The following is a 16,516-nucleotide window of genomic DNA, read 5'->3' on the forward strand; positions in this document are numbered from 1 at the left end:
CTGGCATCAATGGGAGGGGAGGTCTTTGGTCCTGTGGAAGCTTGTTGCCCCAGGGTAGGGGGATGCTAGAAGGGTGAGGCAGGAGTGGCTAGGTAGGTGAGCATCCCCTTAGAGGCCAAGGGGAAGGGGAATGGGATGGAGGGTTTGCAGAGGGAAGACTGGGAAAGGGGACAACATAGGAAATGTAAATAAATGACCAATTAATAATAAATAATAAAAAAAAATAAAAAACATTCTCATGGTCCAGACTTTTATGTTAACAAAAAACCTAGTAATGAACTATAAAATAATGGCATTGAACAAGGTGACCTCTAATACTTTATAAACACTATCAGTGGGGCTGTGACAGGCTGCTCCTGAACAACCATCACTGCCAGTGCCACCTCAGCAAAGAGGGTCCCTCATGCAAGCTAGCCAAGCAGTCGCATCCCCCAGCTATCACTATGCTAATAAATGGCTAGTGTAAAGTCAAGTGAGGCAGAGAGGACACTGCTGAAAACCTTTAAACACATCTTCACCTTAATGTACTGCTGAACTTGAACAGGCTCAAACCCGGTAAAGAGCACGTACGGCGTCAGCTCCGGAGTCAGCTTCTTAGTGGGGGGAGGCAGGTCTTCAATTCTGTGATGCAAACACACAGGACAGTGGTGACTTCAAACAGACACTCTTCAGGGAACTGGGACTTAACAAGCTTTAGGAGTTTGAGTGTCGGGGTAGAGGGGGGCGCTCCTGTGGTGGGTAACGGTCCTTTCTCTCCCACTAATTAACAGAGCTCCACAAGAACCGATGCCATCTGAGACATCCTGGAGAACCAACCCCCCAGGTCATTCTTGGTAAGAACCATGCTCTCAGGTAGACAGTGTACACACCTCCAATGCCAGCACAGGTACAGCCAGCAAGATGAATTCAAAGCCAAGCTCAGGTACACAGTGAGTCTGAGGCCAGCTGGGATACATGAGACCTTTCCAAAAAATTAAGAAGCCTGCCTACACTCCCAGTCACTGTGGTCCAGCAGTACTTTGGGAAGCAGCATTAGACCCAGTGTCTAAGTCCTGAGCTACCAACTTGCCCCAGTGTCCACTGTTCACGCTAATATGCATGTATGTGCCCAGCAGTGTTCACTCTTCACGTTAACATGCATGTGCCTAGCACAGTGGCCATTCTTCATGTTAACATATACTTTTAATATTTTGTAGTAGGGCTGATGGAACCCGGAGCTTTGCCATACCATGTAAGGGCTCTACAAGTGGCCACCTCCCAATTCCCCTATGTCAAGCTTTTAAAAACATCAAACGACTCTGTGGCTGTTCTTAGATGCACAGTAACACCCTGAGAGGGTGTCCTAATACTTCTGTACAGTTAAGTTCTAGCCCTGTCTTCACCAAGGCACACTGCAAGACAAGGTTAACTACAAGTCTTGGACATTCACCTTCAATGTTCTCAGATCTTATTTCCCAGTCAGTTTCTATGTAAACATGATGGTCTGGAAAACTTTCAACTTTATCCATAAACCCGACTTTTCTTCAGCTTGTGTGTGGGTGTGGGGAGTGAGGGAAGGAGGAGAAAATGCTGATGGCAAACGGCCAGCCCCTCAACAGTCCCCTCTCAGCAAGCACAGTGTGGAGCCAAGAGGTCTTGAGCATCCTGAGAACAGAGCCTCCTAGCTTGCTTCCGTTCAGTGTTGCTTTTCTCTGAGGAAGACAGGGCTGCTCACCAGCTACGCTACCTCCAGATGACCGAAGAGCAGACATGTAATAACAGCCAATCAGCACAGAGTGCCAAGCACAGAAGTCACTCAGAAGTCTGCTCTTTCCTGGGTGGCCTCCCTGAGAACTGGAGAACCCAGTGTGGTCCAGCACAGTGCACTTGGAGCACTACACAGGGGCAGACTGACTCCCCACAGCGGCTGCTGTTTCACACGTGGTTTGGGCAAAGTTCAGCTTGAGAAAAAGGTCCTGGTTTTCATTTCTAATAAGTAAGAAACATGTTTAATCACTGAGTCAAATGAGACAACTGTGGTATGTCATGTGGCAAAAATAAATCCTTTTTAAACCCACCATACGGTTATGTTTAAGCATGTTTTGCCTGCATGTGTGTCTGTGTACCATGTGCATGGCCCAGTGTCTGCAGAGGACTGAAGTTACAGGCAACTGTGAGCTGTCATGTGGGTGCTGGGAACTAAACCCAGGTCCTCTGCAAGAGTAGTCAGTGCTTTTAATCACATCTCTCCAGCCCCTTGAATACAAGTTATTATGCAAACTCTCAGAAACATGACAGTTGGCAGCAATGTTCCCAAGCCAACCTGGAAAGGACAAATAGAGTGTGAGGGACCCGCCCTGCTACACATACCTGGCTCTTTTAGAAGGCTGGATGTTGGCGACCTCATTCGGCTTCAGCTTAGGAGGTAATCTTATACTCTGTAATTGACATGTTATGTACTCCAGTCAGACAATCTCTAAGAACAAAGGCCTCCAAAGACATAACATCTGCAACACCCTCTGCCCCAATCAACGGAAAGCCACTGCCCTCACTGCTAGAAAAAGTACTCAATCAAAACGCCTGGGTGGGCCAGGCCGAGACCCTGCCCTTTCCTTTCTCTCCCCCTCTAGTCACCAAATCTTTGGATACTTAAACATGCCTGCCATTCCCTTCACTTCTCAGAACCCTCAACATCAATTCCCCATCTTTATTTAAGTACTCTGTGCCACCCTGGAACATGACAAACATTCTCAGCACCAACACATCTCCCTAAAACAAGACTAGCCTTAACCAGAAGTCACCTGAGGCACAGCAGATACCAGGTGACAATCTGATCAACAGTGCTGTTATGAGCAAGGCGAGGTGCTAACCTTCTTAGCAAGAGCCTCAAGAACCAGAACTAGCCCAAGCTCCTTCGGCAAGGTTCAAGGCCAGCCTCCACAATTAGTAAGACCTTTTGAATACATAAAGGGTGGGTGCAGAACCACTGCCCAGCACATAACACTGGCTCACTCTCCATTTTAAAAGCACCACATGGTAGCTCACACTTTTTTTTTTCTTTTTTTCCGGAGCTGGGGACCAAACCCAGGGCCTTGGGCTTGCTAGGCAAGCGCTCTACCACTGAGCTAAATCCTCAACCTGGTAGCTCACACTTAAAATCCTAGCACTGTAGTTATCTCCAGGTATACATCAAATTCAAGACCAGTCTGGGCTCTATATGGGACCTGTCTCAAAAAGCAACCAGAGTTGGGGGTGGAATAGCGTGATGCCTCTCTCCACCTTGTTCTTTGTCACCTTTGGTGGTTGGGAGAGCTGGCCCAGCCCCTCACAGACTGCAGCAGTTGGGAAAGTGGACCCACACTTCGGCTGGGCAGCACAGTGGAGCTTACTCTGGAGGCATGAGTGTGGGTGAGTTACCCTGCCTCTCGGCTTCATAGGGTGGCTAAGCGGTAGAGACATGGTCCTGGCTGTTCATGGGAGGGCTGGCAAGCTGACCAACTCAGCTGCCACCCAGGCCCTGATCCTAGACTCTTGAGTTGTCCCATCCCAAAAGCTGTCATCTGGGATTAGTTGGGCCCTGGGAAATGGCCAGTCCTGCTGATGACAAAGGGCAGAAAAAGGATGTCCCACAGGAGTCCTGGTGAGGATCCAATAATGATGGTGCCACAGAGGCCAGAGATCTAGAACCAGACCAATGACTCACTGCAGTGAACATCTGCATGTGAAGATTTGTGGACAGAGGGTACACTGTGGGGCACACTAGTTTCTATGAGATGATGTCTATGCTTAGTTGTTTGTGTGTGTGTCTTTTATTTGGGAGGGCAAGGTTTCAACACTGAAGGGCAGATATGAAGGGACAGAGAGATGAGCAGGACTGGGGTGCATGATGTGAAACGTGCAAAGAATCAATAACAAGTTAAAACAAACACTCAGGAAGTGTGTATGGAGGGGAGGACGGGAGGAGGGCCTGTAAGAATCAGGTCAGGAAGAACTTGGGCTAGTCTTCTAGGCATGACAGGGCCACTGCACCCATGAACTCACAGTAACTGCAACTGCAGGCATAAGAGCTGTCTACACAAGTTCAATTCAGTCAATACTCCAGCATGGGGAGAGGGGTACTTCTAGCTAAGAAGCTATTGACAGTTGATGGTTTCTTATGGAGGGAGACCAAGTTTTCTTCTCTGGTAGACTGACCATGCCATAGCCATGCAGATATGGGCAGTGCTAATTAGACTCAATGAATTATTTACACACACACACACACACACACACACACACACACACACACACACTCCGTAGCTGTCTTCAGACACACCAGAAGAGGGCATTGGATCCCTTTATGGATGGTTGTGAGTCACCATGTGGTTGCTGGGATTGATCTCAGGACCTCTGGAAGAGCAGTCGGTGCTCTCTACCTGTGACATTTGTGTATGCTTGGCTCAGGGAATGGCAGGATTAGAAGATGTGGCCCTGTTGGAGTAGGTGTGACACTTTGGTTATCAGTTTTAAGTTTCTTATTGTAGCTGCCTGGAAGTCAGTCTTCCACTAGTGGTCTTCAGATGAAGATGTAGAACTCTCAGCTCCTCCTGCACCATGCCTGCCTGCATGCTGCCATGCTCCTGCCTTGATGATAATGGACTGAACCTCTGAACCTGTAAGCCAGCCCCAGTTAAATGTTGTCTTTATAAGACTTCCCTTGGTCATGGTGTCTGCTCATAGCAGTAAACCCTAAGACAACCTCTGAGTCATCTCTCCAGCAGGAAACGAAGGGTCTTCAATGAGTAAACACTAATACAACAAAGCCCAGGTCTTCAAGCCTTAAAGGTGAGAACCATAGAGAGCCCCTAACAGAGAATCAGTAACTAACAATTTCCAGAATACTCTATATCCCGAAGGAGCTCATCAGAATATCCAGTATGATATGGCCCTACCCAAGAACCCTCAGGAACATTCCCCAACACTAGGGAACTTTGACCTGCCCTGGGTGTGGCCACAGTGGGGTGTGGGAAATGACACACAGGAGTGGCCCCTGTGTGGTGTGGGGGGTTACACACAGGAGTGACCCCTGTGGGGTGTGGGGGTGACATACAGGAGTGGCCCCTGTGTGGTATGGGGCTGCCGTACCATCAATAGCTCTGCAGTCACCTTCACTGGGGTCCTCCAAGCATCTGAAAGAGAAAGATGTCATCTTCTACACTGAATGTACACAAAACCATGCTGTACGCCCTTCTTAGGCAGGGCACCTAAATACACCAGGCCTGTCTACAATACCTTCCCGGGCAGTGTAGCTATGGTACTGCAGCTCAGGTTTCTAGGACAGGTGACTCATCAAGGGTATGCACCGTGTGGCCAGTAAGACCCACAAGGACCAATACACAGGTGCTGGCCACGGGGGACAGTTTGCCCCGTGCAACAAAATGGATCTGAAGCTAGATATGCACTGAAGTCCAAGGCAGTTCCTCATGACAAACAGCTACATGGTGCCAGGTGTCCGTTAGGACACTGAGCAAGGTTTCCCATGATCAAACCTTTATAAAGCAAAGTGGGCTTCACAGGGGAAAGGCAAAACACTACCAGAGAGATGTTCAATTTTGAAAGGCAGAATTAAAACCTAGCATTGTATATTTACACAAACATCAATTTTAAAGATAAATTTAAAATGTCTTTAAAAAACTGTGCTGCGCTGGAGAGATGGCTCAGCAGTTAAGAGCACTGACTGCTCTTCCAGAGGTCCTGAGTTCAATTCCCAGTAACCACATGGTGGCTCACAACCATCTGTAATGGGATCTGATGCCCTCTTCTGGTGTGTCTGAAGCTACAGTGTATTCATATACATAAAATTAAAAAAAAAAAAAGAAGCTGTGCTGCATCTTATGCCCCTGTTTTCTGTGGGACAGTCTCCCACTGAGGAGTTGTATAGTATCAAAGGGCTGACAGCACACGGGGCAGGCCACTGGCAGGTACTGACAGTGAGAAAAAGAGCCTCTCAGACAAACCCACAACCACACTGTTTGGAACTTGGGCAGCGTGGGAGGAAGAGCAGCTCTGCCAGGGACTAAAGGAAGCAAGGGTGTGCGCAGGTTCAAGGGCACATCCACCGTCACTAACCTAGAAGACTCAAGACCAAGTGTGGAGTGGGCACGAAGGGGTCCGGCAGGTTGAAGGCAGTGTACCGGCTGTACTGGACTTGCCGCAGGGCCTCGAAGTTCCCCAGCAGAATGTCCCCCAGCCACTGTGCATTCACACACGGGATCCTCCACTCTTTGGCCTTCTCGTACTTCAAGCCGCTTGGTCTTTTTTGTGAGACATCACATTTATTCAATGTTAGTGTCATCTTACTATGAATTTTTGTCTATTTCCAAAAGAGCTAATAAAACTACTAAAAGTAGCAGGCATGTTTCAGCAAAACTGCCAGTAACCCAAGCTGGAGGCCAAGGGGACTTAACCCTGGGCTCCAACCGGGTCAGACTTTGATTTGACTCTATTCCTGGTATCCAAACTCATCAACGCAAGTTCTGTGATTGCACCCGTTCACCTGTGAAGTCTGTACAGGTGCTGTGCTGCAGCACCGTGAATAGCAATGCCTTTAGAACCACAGACAGAGGCAGGGGTGGTGGTGCACCCCTTTAATCCCAGCATTCCAGACAGAGGCAGATCAAGTTCTGTCATTTCAAGACCACGATGATTTACATGAGATTTCCAGGACAACCAGGACTACTTAGAGACCCAACCTCAAACAACAACCACCCAAGAAAGACTCAAGGCACTGAGGAGCAGAGGGCGGTAGGAAGCTGGGAAGGCAGCCACTCAAGAGCCTTGGTGGCCTTCTTTTCTGGACTTGCACACTTGACCATGATGCATTAAGGAAGGATTGCTGTGCTGCTGAGTGTGGTGGTACATGCCTGGGATCCCAGCAATGGGGCTGCGGGCAGGACATTGTACAAGCTGGGCTTATAAGGGGCCATGCCTCCCCAAACAAGCCAAACCACCCACTATCTCTACCTCCCTCTCCTTTGGGCAAGCAGGATTGAGACGGCTTCCAAGCCCAGCTTACTCTTTACAGATGAGGACTGTGTTGCTCCGGCACAGGTACCCCGTGTACTTGGCACCCGCCAGGTATGCCATTAACTTCAGGTCATCTCTGTCATTGTCAACAAATCCAGTCACAGAGATAATCTGGGGAGAAAAGAACAAATGAGATACAACACAAATGGCTCTGACTACCCTGTCACGACCCTACAGCATCAGGGGGATGTACTGGCACTGTCATCTCCCTCTCTCTCTCTTTTTTTTTTTTTTAGATTTATTTATTTATTATATATAAGTACACTGTAGCTGTCTTCAGACACACCAGAAGAGGGCATCGGATCTCTTTACAGATGGTTGTGAGCCACCATGTGGTTGCTGGGAATTGAACTCAGGACCTCTGGAAGAGCAGTCGGTGCTCTTAACCGCTGAGCCATCTCTCAAATCAGCCCGGCACTGTCATCTCTTAAAGCATCTCGAGAATAACTTCATGGATGGACCATGAAGCACACAGCATCCTCGAGGCAAGAAGAGCCAGGGCTCCACTCAGGGCAGTACTTCTGGCCTCTCATCTGTGCAACACTGCCCAGTGACTTCAGGTGACTGTGCTAAGCACACACTCAGGGCAGCTCTTCACCTTCCTCACTGACCCAGGCTCTGGGGCCTACGGCACCAAGTACCCACAAGTGCCGACTAAGTTCTATCCAAGAGTGGGTGACTCGCCCTAGGTTCTGAAGTGTCAGCGAAGTAAAATGACATGTGACATGTCTTGTGCCAGGCTCTATCATAGCCATGGCATGCAGGAGTAAAAGGCAACCCAGGGGTTGGGTCAGAACTGTGGAAAGTCAAGCAGGAGAGGGGATGGCCTCACATGCTGTGAACAGGGTTTGCCCCCGGGTGGGAATGCCACAGGGAAATGCAGGGCTCGATGAGGCGGCATCAGCTTCTTCTTCTTCAGCACCGTGTTGAGCCAGTGCGCAGTGACACACCGCTTTCTCTCCCGTAGCGCCTGGCAAACAGAACAACAATTGTGTTGTCTCTAGCTCTTTGCTGTGGGCCTAGGCAGAAGACAGTTGGCTTTCACATTCAGGGCTGCCTTCCCAGAGCAAATGAATTGAAGATTCCACCTCTCCAGGGGATCTAAGACTCCCAGGGCACCTACACGTTTCATGCACCCACAAAGAAACACACACAAGATTAAAATTAAGCCTACCATAGTCAGAAACGACACAACACAACCCCCTCCCCAAAGAGACACCCAATCGCCTGCTTACAAACACATAACACCCTCTTAAAATGAACCACAGATGAGGTGTGCAGTACAGAGAAGGCAACGGGACCTAACAGGGTGCTCCTAAAGTTGGTGTACATATACGTCAGCATTCATCCGTCAACTCACAAGAAGAGTTTGACCAAGAGAAGAAATGAAAACTTCGGAGGTAAGGAGGCGATGCTGGGAGCTTACAGCCCAGGGCTTACTGTTTGCTCTCTTGGGTCTTCGCCTCAAGACCCTTGTACGTAAAGCCCCAGATGGTACCAAGTCCCCACTTTCTCTGCCTCTGCTTGGAACTTCCCAGCCCCTCTCTACTGCCCTAAGCTGCCCACGAACTCTCAAGGTGGCTTTTAAATTTTGGAAGCAGGAAACTTCTCTAGAAGAGTCTAAGAACTTTGAGATGTCTGGATGTAGCTCATTTGTCTAGCATGCATGATCTTCGGTTTGACTCCCTATACCACAAAAATCCTGGCACAATGATACATGGCTCCATACTTGGTAAAGATAATGGGTCCACAAGCTGAAGTCTTGACTCTGCTACACGCTTCATTCCCGGCTGCTGGGACCACATGACACTGTTCCCAAGTAAACACGTGCTTCTAGGGCCGCACATAACAATGTGGCTGGCATCCCCCAGCCAGGGTGGCCGTGTCCTTACCTGTGCGTACATACTGCTGACTTGACTCTCGCAGAGCAGATGTGTGCATCGGCTAGTGAAGGTGGGGTCCACAGTGCCACCATGTGCCTGGATTATCTACACAGAAGACCCAGCAAATTGTCATCACTCAGTTACTCAGGCCACTACCACGTGTGATCTCAATCCAGCCTGCTATGAACAGAAGGCAGATGTCACTCCGCACTCACTCTCCCCCGCACTCTCGAGTACCACTGTGCCCGTCAGCCACTTCACAGAAGCCAGCAGCTCCTGCCTTCACCTGCTTCCCACTGCCTGCGTGGTGTCCTGACAATAGGAATATATTTGTGAAGATATTCTAATTCACAAATGCTACTTCACTGCTTTCCGGTCTTAAACATTATCCACTGATGTTCCTGTGTGAAGGCCAAGGCAGCCAGGTGGCCAACAACTCCCACGGCACCCTAAGACAGATGTTCTTCCTAGTGTGGGTTTTGTTTCCTGGTGCTGACCATGACCTCACCCCACCCTCCACATCTGCTGTCTTGAAAGTATCTCACTGCACCTCATTCCTAAACTCTCCACAGAAATGTGTTTTAAAGTGTGTCTTCAAAACACATACTCTCAGGGCTTCCTCCACACCCTGCTCTTAGTCTTGTCACTCAAAGAAGAAGGGAAGGGTCACTGCCGTACCATGGCCACTTGCACAGCTGGAAGGCCCCAACTGTGTGAGGCCCTGGCTAGCCCAGGGCACAGCAAGCCCTCCCTCCCTCAAGCCCTTTTAGGAGAGTTACCCAGGAGGGAAGCAGAGCTGTCCCTGGCTTCCTTAGCCAGAGGAAACAATCTCCACGCCTTCCTTGTCTGACCTGCCAACTCTGGTTCTGTTTCACCCAAGAACTTCCTGGCTGCCGTGTACCCCCGCTGCATTAGTGGCTTCTAAATGAGGTGTGGGGGAGGCGCGCACTCTGAGCTAGACCCCTGTACTCATTCTCGCTCAGCTCCCACACTCCTCGCTGGGCAGGCCGCAGAGCACTCAGAGCACCACCCTCACTGGTCCTGGCTCTATGAGCTGTGCTGAGCCCGAGACCGTGTCCTGGCCTTGACCACAGCCTCCTTTCACCAAGCCCTGAATCGTTCCTGCTCCAGCACTGCTCTCCCCTCTCAGTACGACAGTGTGTCCATCAGGGGAGCTATTCTGGACAGCTCTCTTCCCTTCTCTGTCCCAACTCCATCACGTGGTGTTGCAGGGCTGGAGGCTTAGCACAGAGGTGGACCTCTTATTTCTTGAGAGGAAGAGAAGGCAAAAATCAGAGAAAGACCAAAAGGCAAGGCGGCTGCCCCTGTCATCCTTTGGAGGCTGCAAGCCGACTTTAGGAAGCCAACTGACTGGGAGTGCAAAAAAGCTTGTGCGACACACAAGAGGCCCTGGGCCTAGTCCGCCACACCCCACAAACGGGCTGTGTAGCATGTTTTAACCAAGTGGCTGAAGGAAGTGTCCTATCTCTGGAGTTCAAGTTCTAGAGCCTCTGCCTCAAGCCAATGAAACCCCGAACTTCACTGTTTCATGACTTCAGATTCATGAAGCCTCTCAATGCCCCATTCCAAAGCTCCCAATTCTTCCCCACTTTTCTGCCCCTACAGCCCCAACACCCTCTAGCTCTCCAACCCTATCCACCTGGGGAGCCAAGTCTATGCCTTACCACACACCTCAGATCTAACTACTCCATTCACCCCTTTCTACACTGCTTGTTAGGAAAATCCAAATCCCTCTACTATTGCATCTAAAATGGTATTAGAAGACAGACAGCCTTTGTCTTTTGCTCTCCCTGACTCAACAACTGCCCAGGACAAGACTTGATGAAAGTCCCCATTAGTGCCGCAGGGGCACCTTTTTCAGGCTGCTCTGGCTGGATCGTCCCCTCCTATCCTTGCTGTAAGTCCTCCTGTGAACACATAGATCACCTCTACCAGCTTAAACAAGCCCTGTCCAGTGCTGCTCTATGGACACTAACGCCCAGCTTGCTTCTGTGCTGTCGGCTTGCCCAGCCTCTCCCAACTCAACATTGCTGTCTTGCTGTATGCTTGGCATCTGGCAGAGGCTTAAGCACCAGCAATGCTTATAGCAAACAACACTTCAGCTATGCTTCTATCCTAAACTTGGTTTTTATCTAAAAGGGGAGAGGGAAGGACTGCTCCGTTTTGATTTGTAGCATGACTGCAAGAAAGACTTTTTGAAGTTTTCTTTTTCATCCATAAAAAAGAACGAATTAAAAAGAAAAATATATGAACTACCATTTCACAATTATACCAGAAGACAGTTACACGTAACCATTACCCCTGAAGGAATTTTAAGAACCAGGAAGCCCAACACTCTACGTGGTACCTCAGTATCAGAAGTACACAACATGATGGGCACCTCCCATGGAGGCAGCACTGATGAGGGCACCCGTCCCCGCCCACCAAAGTGCACACATGGACGCTGTTACATGAGGCCAGCCAAGCAGGCGGCCATCCAACCCAGTCAAGCACACAGCCCCCAGCCAGCCGGCTCCCACAGCTCACCCTCTTCCAGGTGGCCAGCAGCTGCTTGTCCGACATCTGCTCGGGATAGTCCGCAATGGCAAACACACAGCCCAGCAAGAAGCTTTCTTCTGGAACTAGAGGAACAGACATGAACACAAATTAAAAGTGCATTTTGACGAGTCTAGTTTGAATCCATAATCTAACTACCTCTGGAATGTTGCTACAAATATACTATCTAAAAACTAGATCATCAGAAACAAGACATAGTTTAGGTCTAAGCACTAAATCTCAGCATTGCTCCTGAGGCATCCTTGATGCTCTGACCACTGCTCCTCACTGCAGTATGTGCAAATGTAAAGAACCCTAACTGTCTCACTGTAATGCCTGCTCGACAGGTATGAGACTCACACTCCACGTGCTAATTATCTGACAGGCCCCATGCTCCTATGCAAGCTTGTAACTTGTGGGAAAATAGGAACCAGTACTAACTCTCCACTGCTGGGTCATGTCCAAAAAGCTGCTGCTGCTGCTGCTGCTGCGGCTGCGGCTGCTGCTGAGGTGGGGGCTGCAGGGGCAGCTGCAGGGGCTGCTGGGGTAGAACCTGGTGCTGTAGTGCCTGGGACGTTTGGCTCAAGTGTGCTGCTTGATTCTGCATCTGCTGCTGCTGGTGCAAGCGCTGGAGCTGCTGCTGCTGTTGCTGCTGCTGCTGGAGGAGGTTGTGCTGCTGCTGCTGCTGCTGCTGCTGTTGCTGCTGCTGGAGCTGTGCTAACTGGTGCTGCTGGAGCTGTTGCTGCTGCAACTGATGGAGCTGCTGCTGCAGGGCATGCTGCTGCTGAAATGGCTGCAGCTGCTGTTGAGGGCGATGCAACTGCTGCTGAGGGTGTAATGGTTGCTGTGGAAACTGGAGCTGCTGCTGAGAGAACTGATGCTGATGGACTTGCTGCGGGAACTGATGTGATGGCGGCTGGGGGTAAGGCTGGGGCTGCTGCTGCTGCTGCTGCTGTTGCTGCTGGAGCTGCATGATTTGGGGCTGGAGGTGCAGGGCTGGGTGCTGCTGCTGAGGCTGCTGGGGAGGATGGTGCTGCTGCAACGTGTGTGTCTCGGGAGCACCTTTAGCCTGGCCAAAGAGCACAGCACTGGCACTGGGGTGTCCCTGCTGGCCATGTGCCACCTGCTGCTCTAGGTTTTTTGTGGGTGCTGAAAGGGATTGTAAGATCTAGAAAACAAAAGAGGGTCAAGTTGCTACTGATAATTGCTGAGAGGCACTACCTGCTCCTAGGCGAGTGAGTAACAGTGCATTCATGCAGCTGATATGCCCAACTGCTACAAAATGGGGACCAGACAACATACTGATCTCACACGTACACTTTGTATTCAACATCCAGAGAGCAGGACACTGAATTATAAAGGAGAAAATGGACTAACAAACACAGGAGATGCTCTGCAGCTGAAGTGTTTGCTACCTAAACCTAGCAGCCTGAGTTCAAGTACTGAATCCACTGTAGAAAAGACAAACCCAATCCCTCCCCCACCCTCTGCCCCCACCCACACACACACACACACACACACACACACACACACACACACACACACACACACACACACACACACACACACACACACACACTGGGGGCACTGATTCACAGAGCTGCTGCACCTTAAAGAACGGGGACAGGATGGCAAAACAAACAAGTGGCAGTATTTGGTGTTTTACAGGCCTGAGCAGCCTGGGCAATGTCCCCAGCAGCCCCCCTCTACTGGTAGCCTGGCCTGCTTCTGACTAGGGTGCTGTGGAGAGTGGCAGCTTTGGCTCAAGTCTCTCCACGGCGGAGCCATGTTCTACCCCTCCTGCTTCTAGGAGTTACCTCTACTCAGGCGGGGGATCCACTATTACCACCAAAACAACTCAGGCCGCAGCTATACCCAGCATAGCTCCTGTTCCTCCCACACTGCACCTTGCCCCCAGGCAGTGGATGTGACACAGAAAAGAGATGGAGGTGTTCTTAAAGGCAAATGTTAGCTGGGCTTGATGGTACAGACCTGTAATTCCAACACTTGCAAAATGGAGGAAAGATCATCAGGCATTCAAGGTCAGCCCTGGCTATACAGCGAGTTCAAGGCTAGCCTGAACTACACAAGATAGTATCCTCAAATTGAATTGTTAATATTGTTGTGTGTGGGGGGGGGATGCGGGGGGGCTAGACAGTAGGCATGCCAGCCTGACAAACCAGAGCTCTGTCTCCAGAACCCACATAAGAGCCAGGCACAGGAGGAGCGCATGTACCTGCGATCTTAATGCACCTACAGGGAGAAGGAACCAGGACAGCCTCCGACTTGGAGATCCACCTACCTAAGACTAGAGAAATAAGGAAGCTCGTAGGTCACACAGACTAGCTACACAGCAGTGAACAAGAGAGACTCAGTCCCAAATAGGACCTGACACTTAACGTCTTGCTCTGACCTCCCCATGAGCAGTAGCACAAGCACATCCACACGCAAGGATAAACATGCTCCCTTTAGTAGCAGTATATTAAAACTGGAGTGAAACAGAAAATATCCTCAAGCTCACGCAGTCTCCAGCCTACACAAAGAACTACAGCTGAGAGCCATGGTTATCCCATACCAAACATGCACACATATAACAGCATACAGACTAAGCGGGTTCTCTTCATCTACTTAGGTGTACACACACAAAGATACGTAACAACAATGAATGGAAAAGAAGTCATGAATCTGAAAGATAGCAAGGAAGGGTGAGAGGGTTTGGAAGAAGGAAAATGATGTAATTATATTAAAATCTCAAAAAATAAGAATAAGGCTCATGAGAGCAATCTTTCTTTGCCTTTGTTTTGTACAAATTCATAGGCAGCACCGAAAACAGGACTAGAATGGGTGGCTTCCTGAGAAATCATTACAGCTGTTGACTCTCCTTCCTCAAACAAGGCGAGGCAACAGATGGGACAGACACAGAGATGGACGCCACATGAATAGGCAAAGCAGCCATCTGCTACACTGATGTCCTCTGCACTGACAACCCATCCACAAGGACCCTGAAGAGAGGCCTCGCAACACAAGAGCCGCTGCCAGGACAGGCATGGGAATCTGCAGCCAGGCAGGCCCTCTAATCCAACTTCTGGTTCTAAGAGATCAGTAGAATACAGCAGACTTTGGTATCTATGTGGGAAGTCGTGTGGTAAAATGGAGGAAGGAAGCCAGTGTGGTGGTGCACCTGGGGGGCAGAGGCAGGTGCACCCCCACGTTCAAGGCCATCCTGGTCTACAGAGTGTGCTCCTGTACAGCAAGTGCTGCAGGAGAAACTCTGCCTCGAAAAAACAAAAGGGAGAAGGGCAGACATGATTCTGCCCTGGGCAGTCTGCACAAGCAGCAGCAATGGGGAGTCAGGAGGGCCTGGCCAGGGGAGGACAGCCATTAGCATCAGTGGTGGAGACAATCACCCTCCCTCCCATCTCCTCTGCCCCAAGCAGAGAGCACAGCAACCTGTGGCACCCAAGGGACAGTAAAAGTCCCAAGAACTGGCCATGTAGCCATGCTACCTAAAGCCACTCCCCTCCTTTAAACAGCACCACCCACGTTTCTGCCGGAGTATAAGAAGCATTTCGGTGTACACCACACAAGCCCTAGCTAGGACCCACTTGCCATCAAACAGGAGTCGGTCACTTCCCTCCACCTGGATCAAAACTCAAACTCAGTGTCCCTTGTTTAACACTATTACATTCATCTCCTGCACACAGTGGTAAAGGCTCTCAGAAAGCCCCACATGGTTCCCTGACCCGACCTTTGCTGTCACTGGCTGAGCCAGTGTCAGAGAGAAGAGTGTCAGAGAGACTCCTACCCCTCAGACCTCTTCAGACATCAGGGTGTGACTAGGTCCAAACAGACTTAGGAATCCCACACTTAAACCTGCATCTCTGTGAACACCAGCAGGAGACTAGTGACTGAGCAAGCCTGCGCCTACCGTGAGAATGGGGGAAGGGCAAAGCCCATGCTTTCAATGTTGAATGCATGGCTGCCCCCCACGACTTCTCATGGGAGGGAGGGAAGTATGGAGAGGAAGGCCGCACACTTTCACCTAGTCTCACACCAGCGGATCTGTTTAATCAATAGTTCCAAGTGCTCACAGGGCAAATCCACTGTGCAGCCCAGGTCTGCTCACCAGAGCTTGCTCACCTTCTAATCTCTCCTCCAGGTGGTGCTGCCCTCTCTCAAGACCTGAGATCAGAAATGCCAGTCCTCTCTGCCTCTAGCCTACTAACATATCCCTTCCTTCCCACTGTCCCTAGGCCCACTAACTTTCCAACAGCCTTCCTGCTGTCTGTCCTCCACTGCTCTCCTAAGCCCCATCCTCTCTGTGGCTGTGGGGCCACGTGGCTCCTGCCTCCTGGACACTAACGTGCAGGAAGGCAGGGTGATACACACTTCAGACTCCGGCTGGAAGCGCACCTTCTGTCCAGGAGCCCCTGCCCCCAAGCATGCTCCCCACAAGCAGACAATGCCTGCTGTGTCAGCTCTGAGGCCCCTCAACTCCACAGCTTCTCAGACACTAAAATGCTGTGGTCAGTCACAAAGGCATGTACCTGGCTTGTGAACAGTCACTTGACCTCTGGCAGGGGACAGAGGTAGTCAAATAGGCAGTAGTGGGACCTTGAGCTACCAGAGGTTCCACTCCTAAAGGTGCTGCAGTTTCTGAGCACTAGGCCAGTTTTTTGTTTGGTTATTTATTTCATGAGAATGTGCCTCCCAAGCCCCGCATGCATGTCTACACAACACGCGCACGCAGGGACTGCTGAGACCAGAACACGCGTGCAGGTCTACAGAACACGCGCACGCAGGGACTGCTGAGACCAGAACACGCGTGCATGTCTACACAACACACGCATGCAGGGACTGCTGAGACCAGAACACGCGTGCATGTCTACACAACACGTGCACGCAGGGACTGCTGACACCACAAGAGGGTGGTACATATCATGAGACTGGTGTTACAGTGGCTGTAAGGGACTACATGAGTGCTGGGAATCAAAGGCAGGAACTCTGCAAGAGCATGCAGTACTCTTGACCAC

At 50.3% G+C, this 16,516-nt stretch overlaps 1 protein-coding gene across 1 annotated transcript in view; it reads right to left on the minus strand.

The window, feature by feature from the left end:
- Paxip1 (PAX interacting protein 1) overlaps window positions 1-16,516 on the minus strand; it is a 51,063-nt gene that overhangs the window by 13,334 nt on the left and 21,213 nt on the right. Inside the window, exons 7-15 of the mRNA XM_032907173.1 lie at window positions 11,925-12,651; window positions 11,475-11,569; window positions 8,937-9,032; window positions 7,877-8,014; window positions 7,034-7,155; window positions 6,088-6,272; window positions 5,104-5,147; window positions 2,350-2,417; window positions 519-621 (exon numbers count right to left, since the gene is read on the minus strand). Coding sequence (XP_032763064.1) covers window positions 519-621; window positions 2,350-2,417; window positions 5,104-5,147; window positions 6,088-6,272; window positions 7,034-7,155; window positions 7,877-8,014; window positions 8,937-9,032; window positions 11,475-11,569; window positions 11,925-12,651 — 1,578 coding nt within the window. The remainder of the gene's footprint in view (window positions 1-518; window positions 622-2,349; window positions 2,418-5,103; window positions 5,148-6,087; window positions 6,273-7,033; window positions 7,156-7,876; window positions 8,015-8,936; window positions 9,033-11,474; window positions 11,570-11,924; window positions 12,652-16,516) is intronic.

The sequence above is a fragment of the Rattus rattus genome, chromosome 6 (assembly GCF_011064425.1).
Source record: "Rattus rattus isolate New Zealand chromosome 6, Rrattus_CSIRO_v1, whole genome shotgun sequence".
NCBI classification, from domain to species: domain Eukaryota; kingdom Metazoa; phylum Chordata; class Mammalia; order Rodentia; family Muridae; genus Rattus; species Rattus rattus.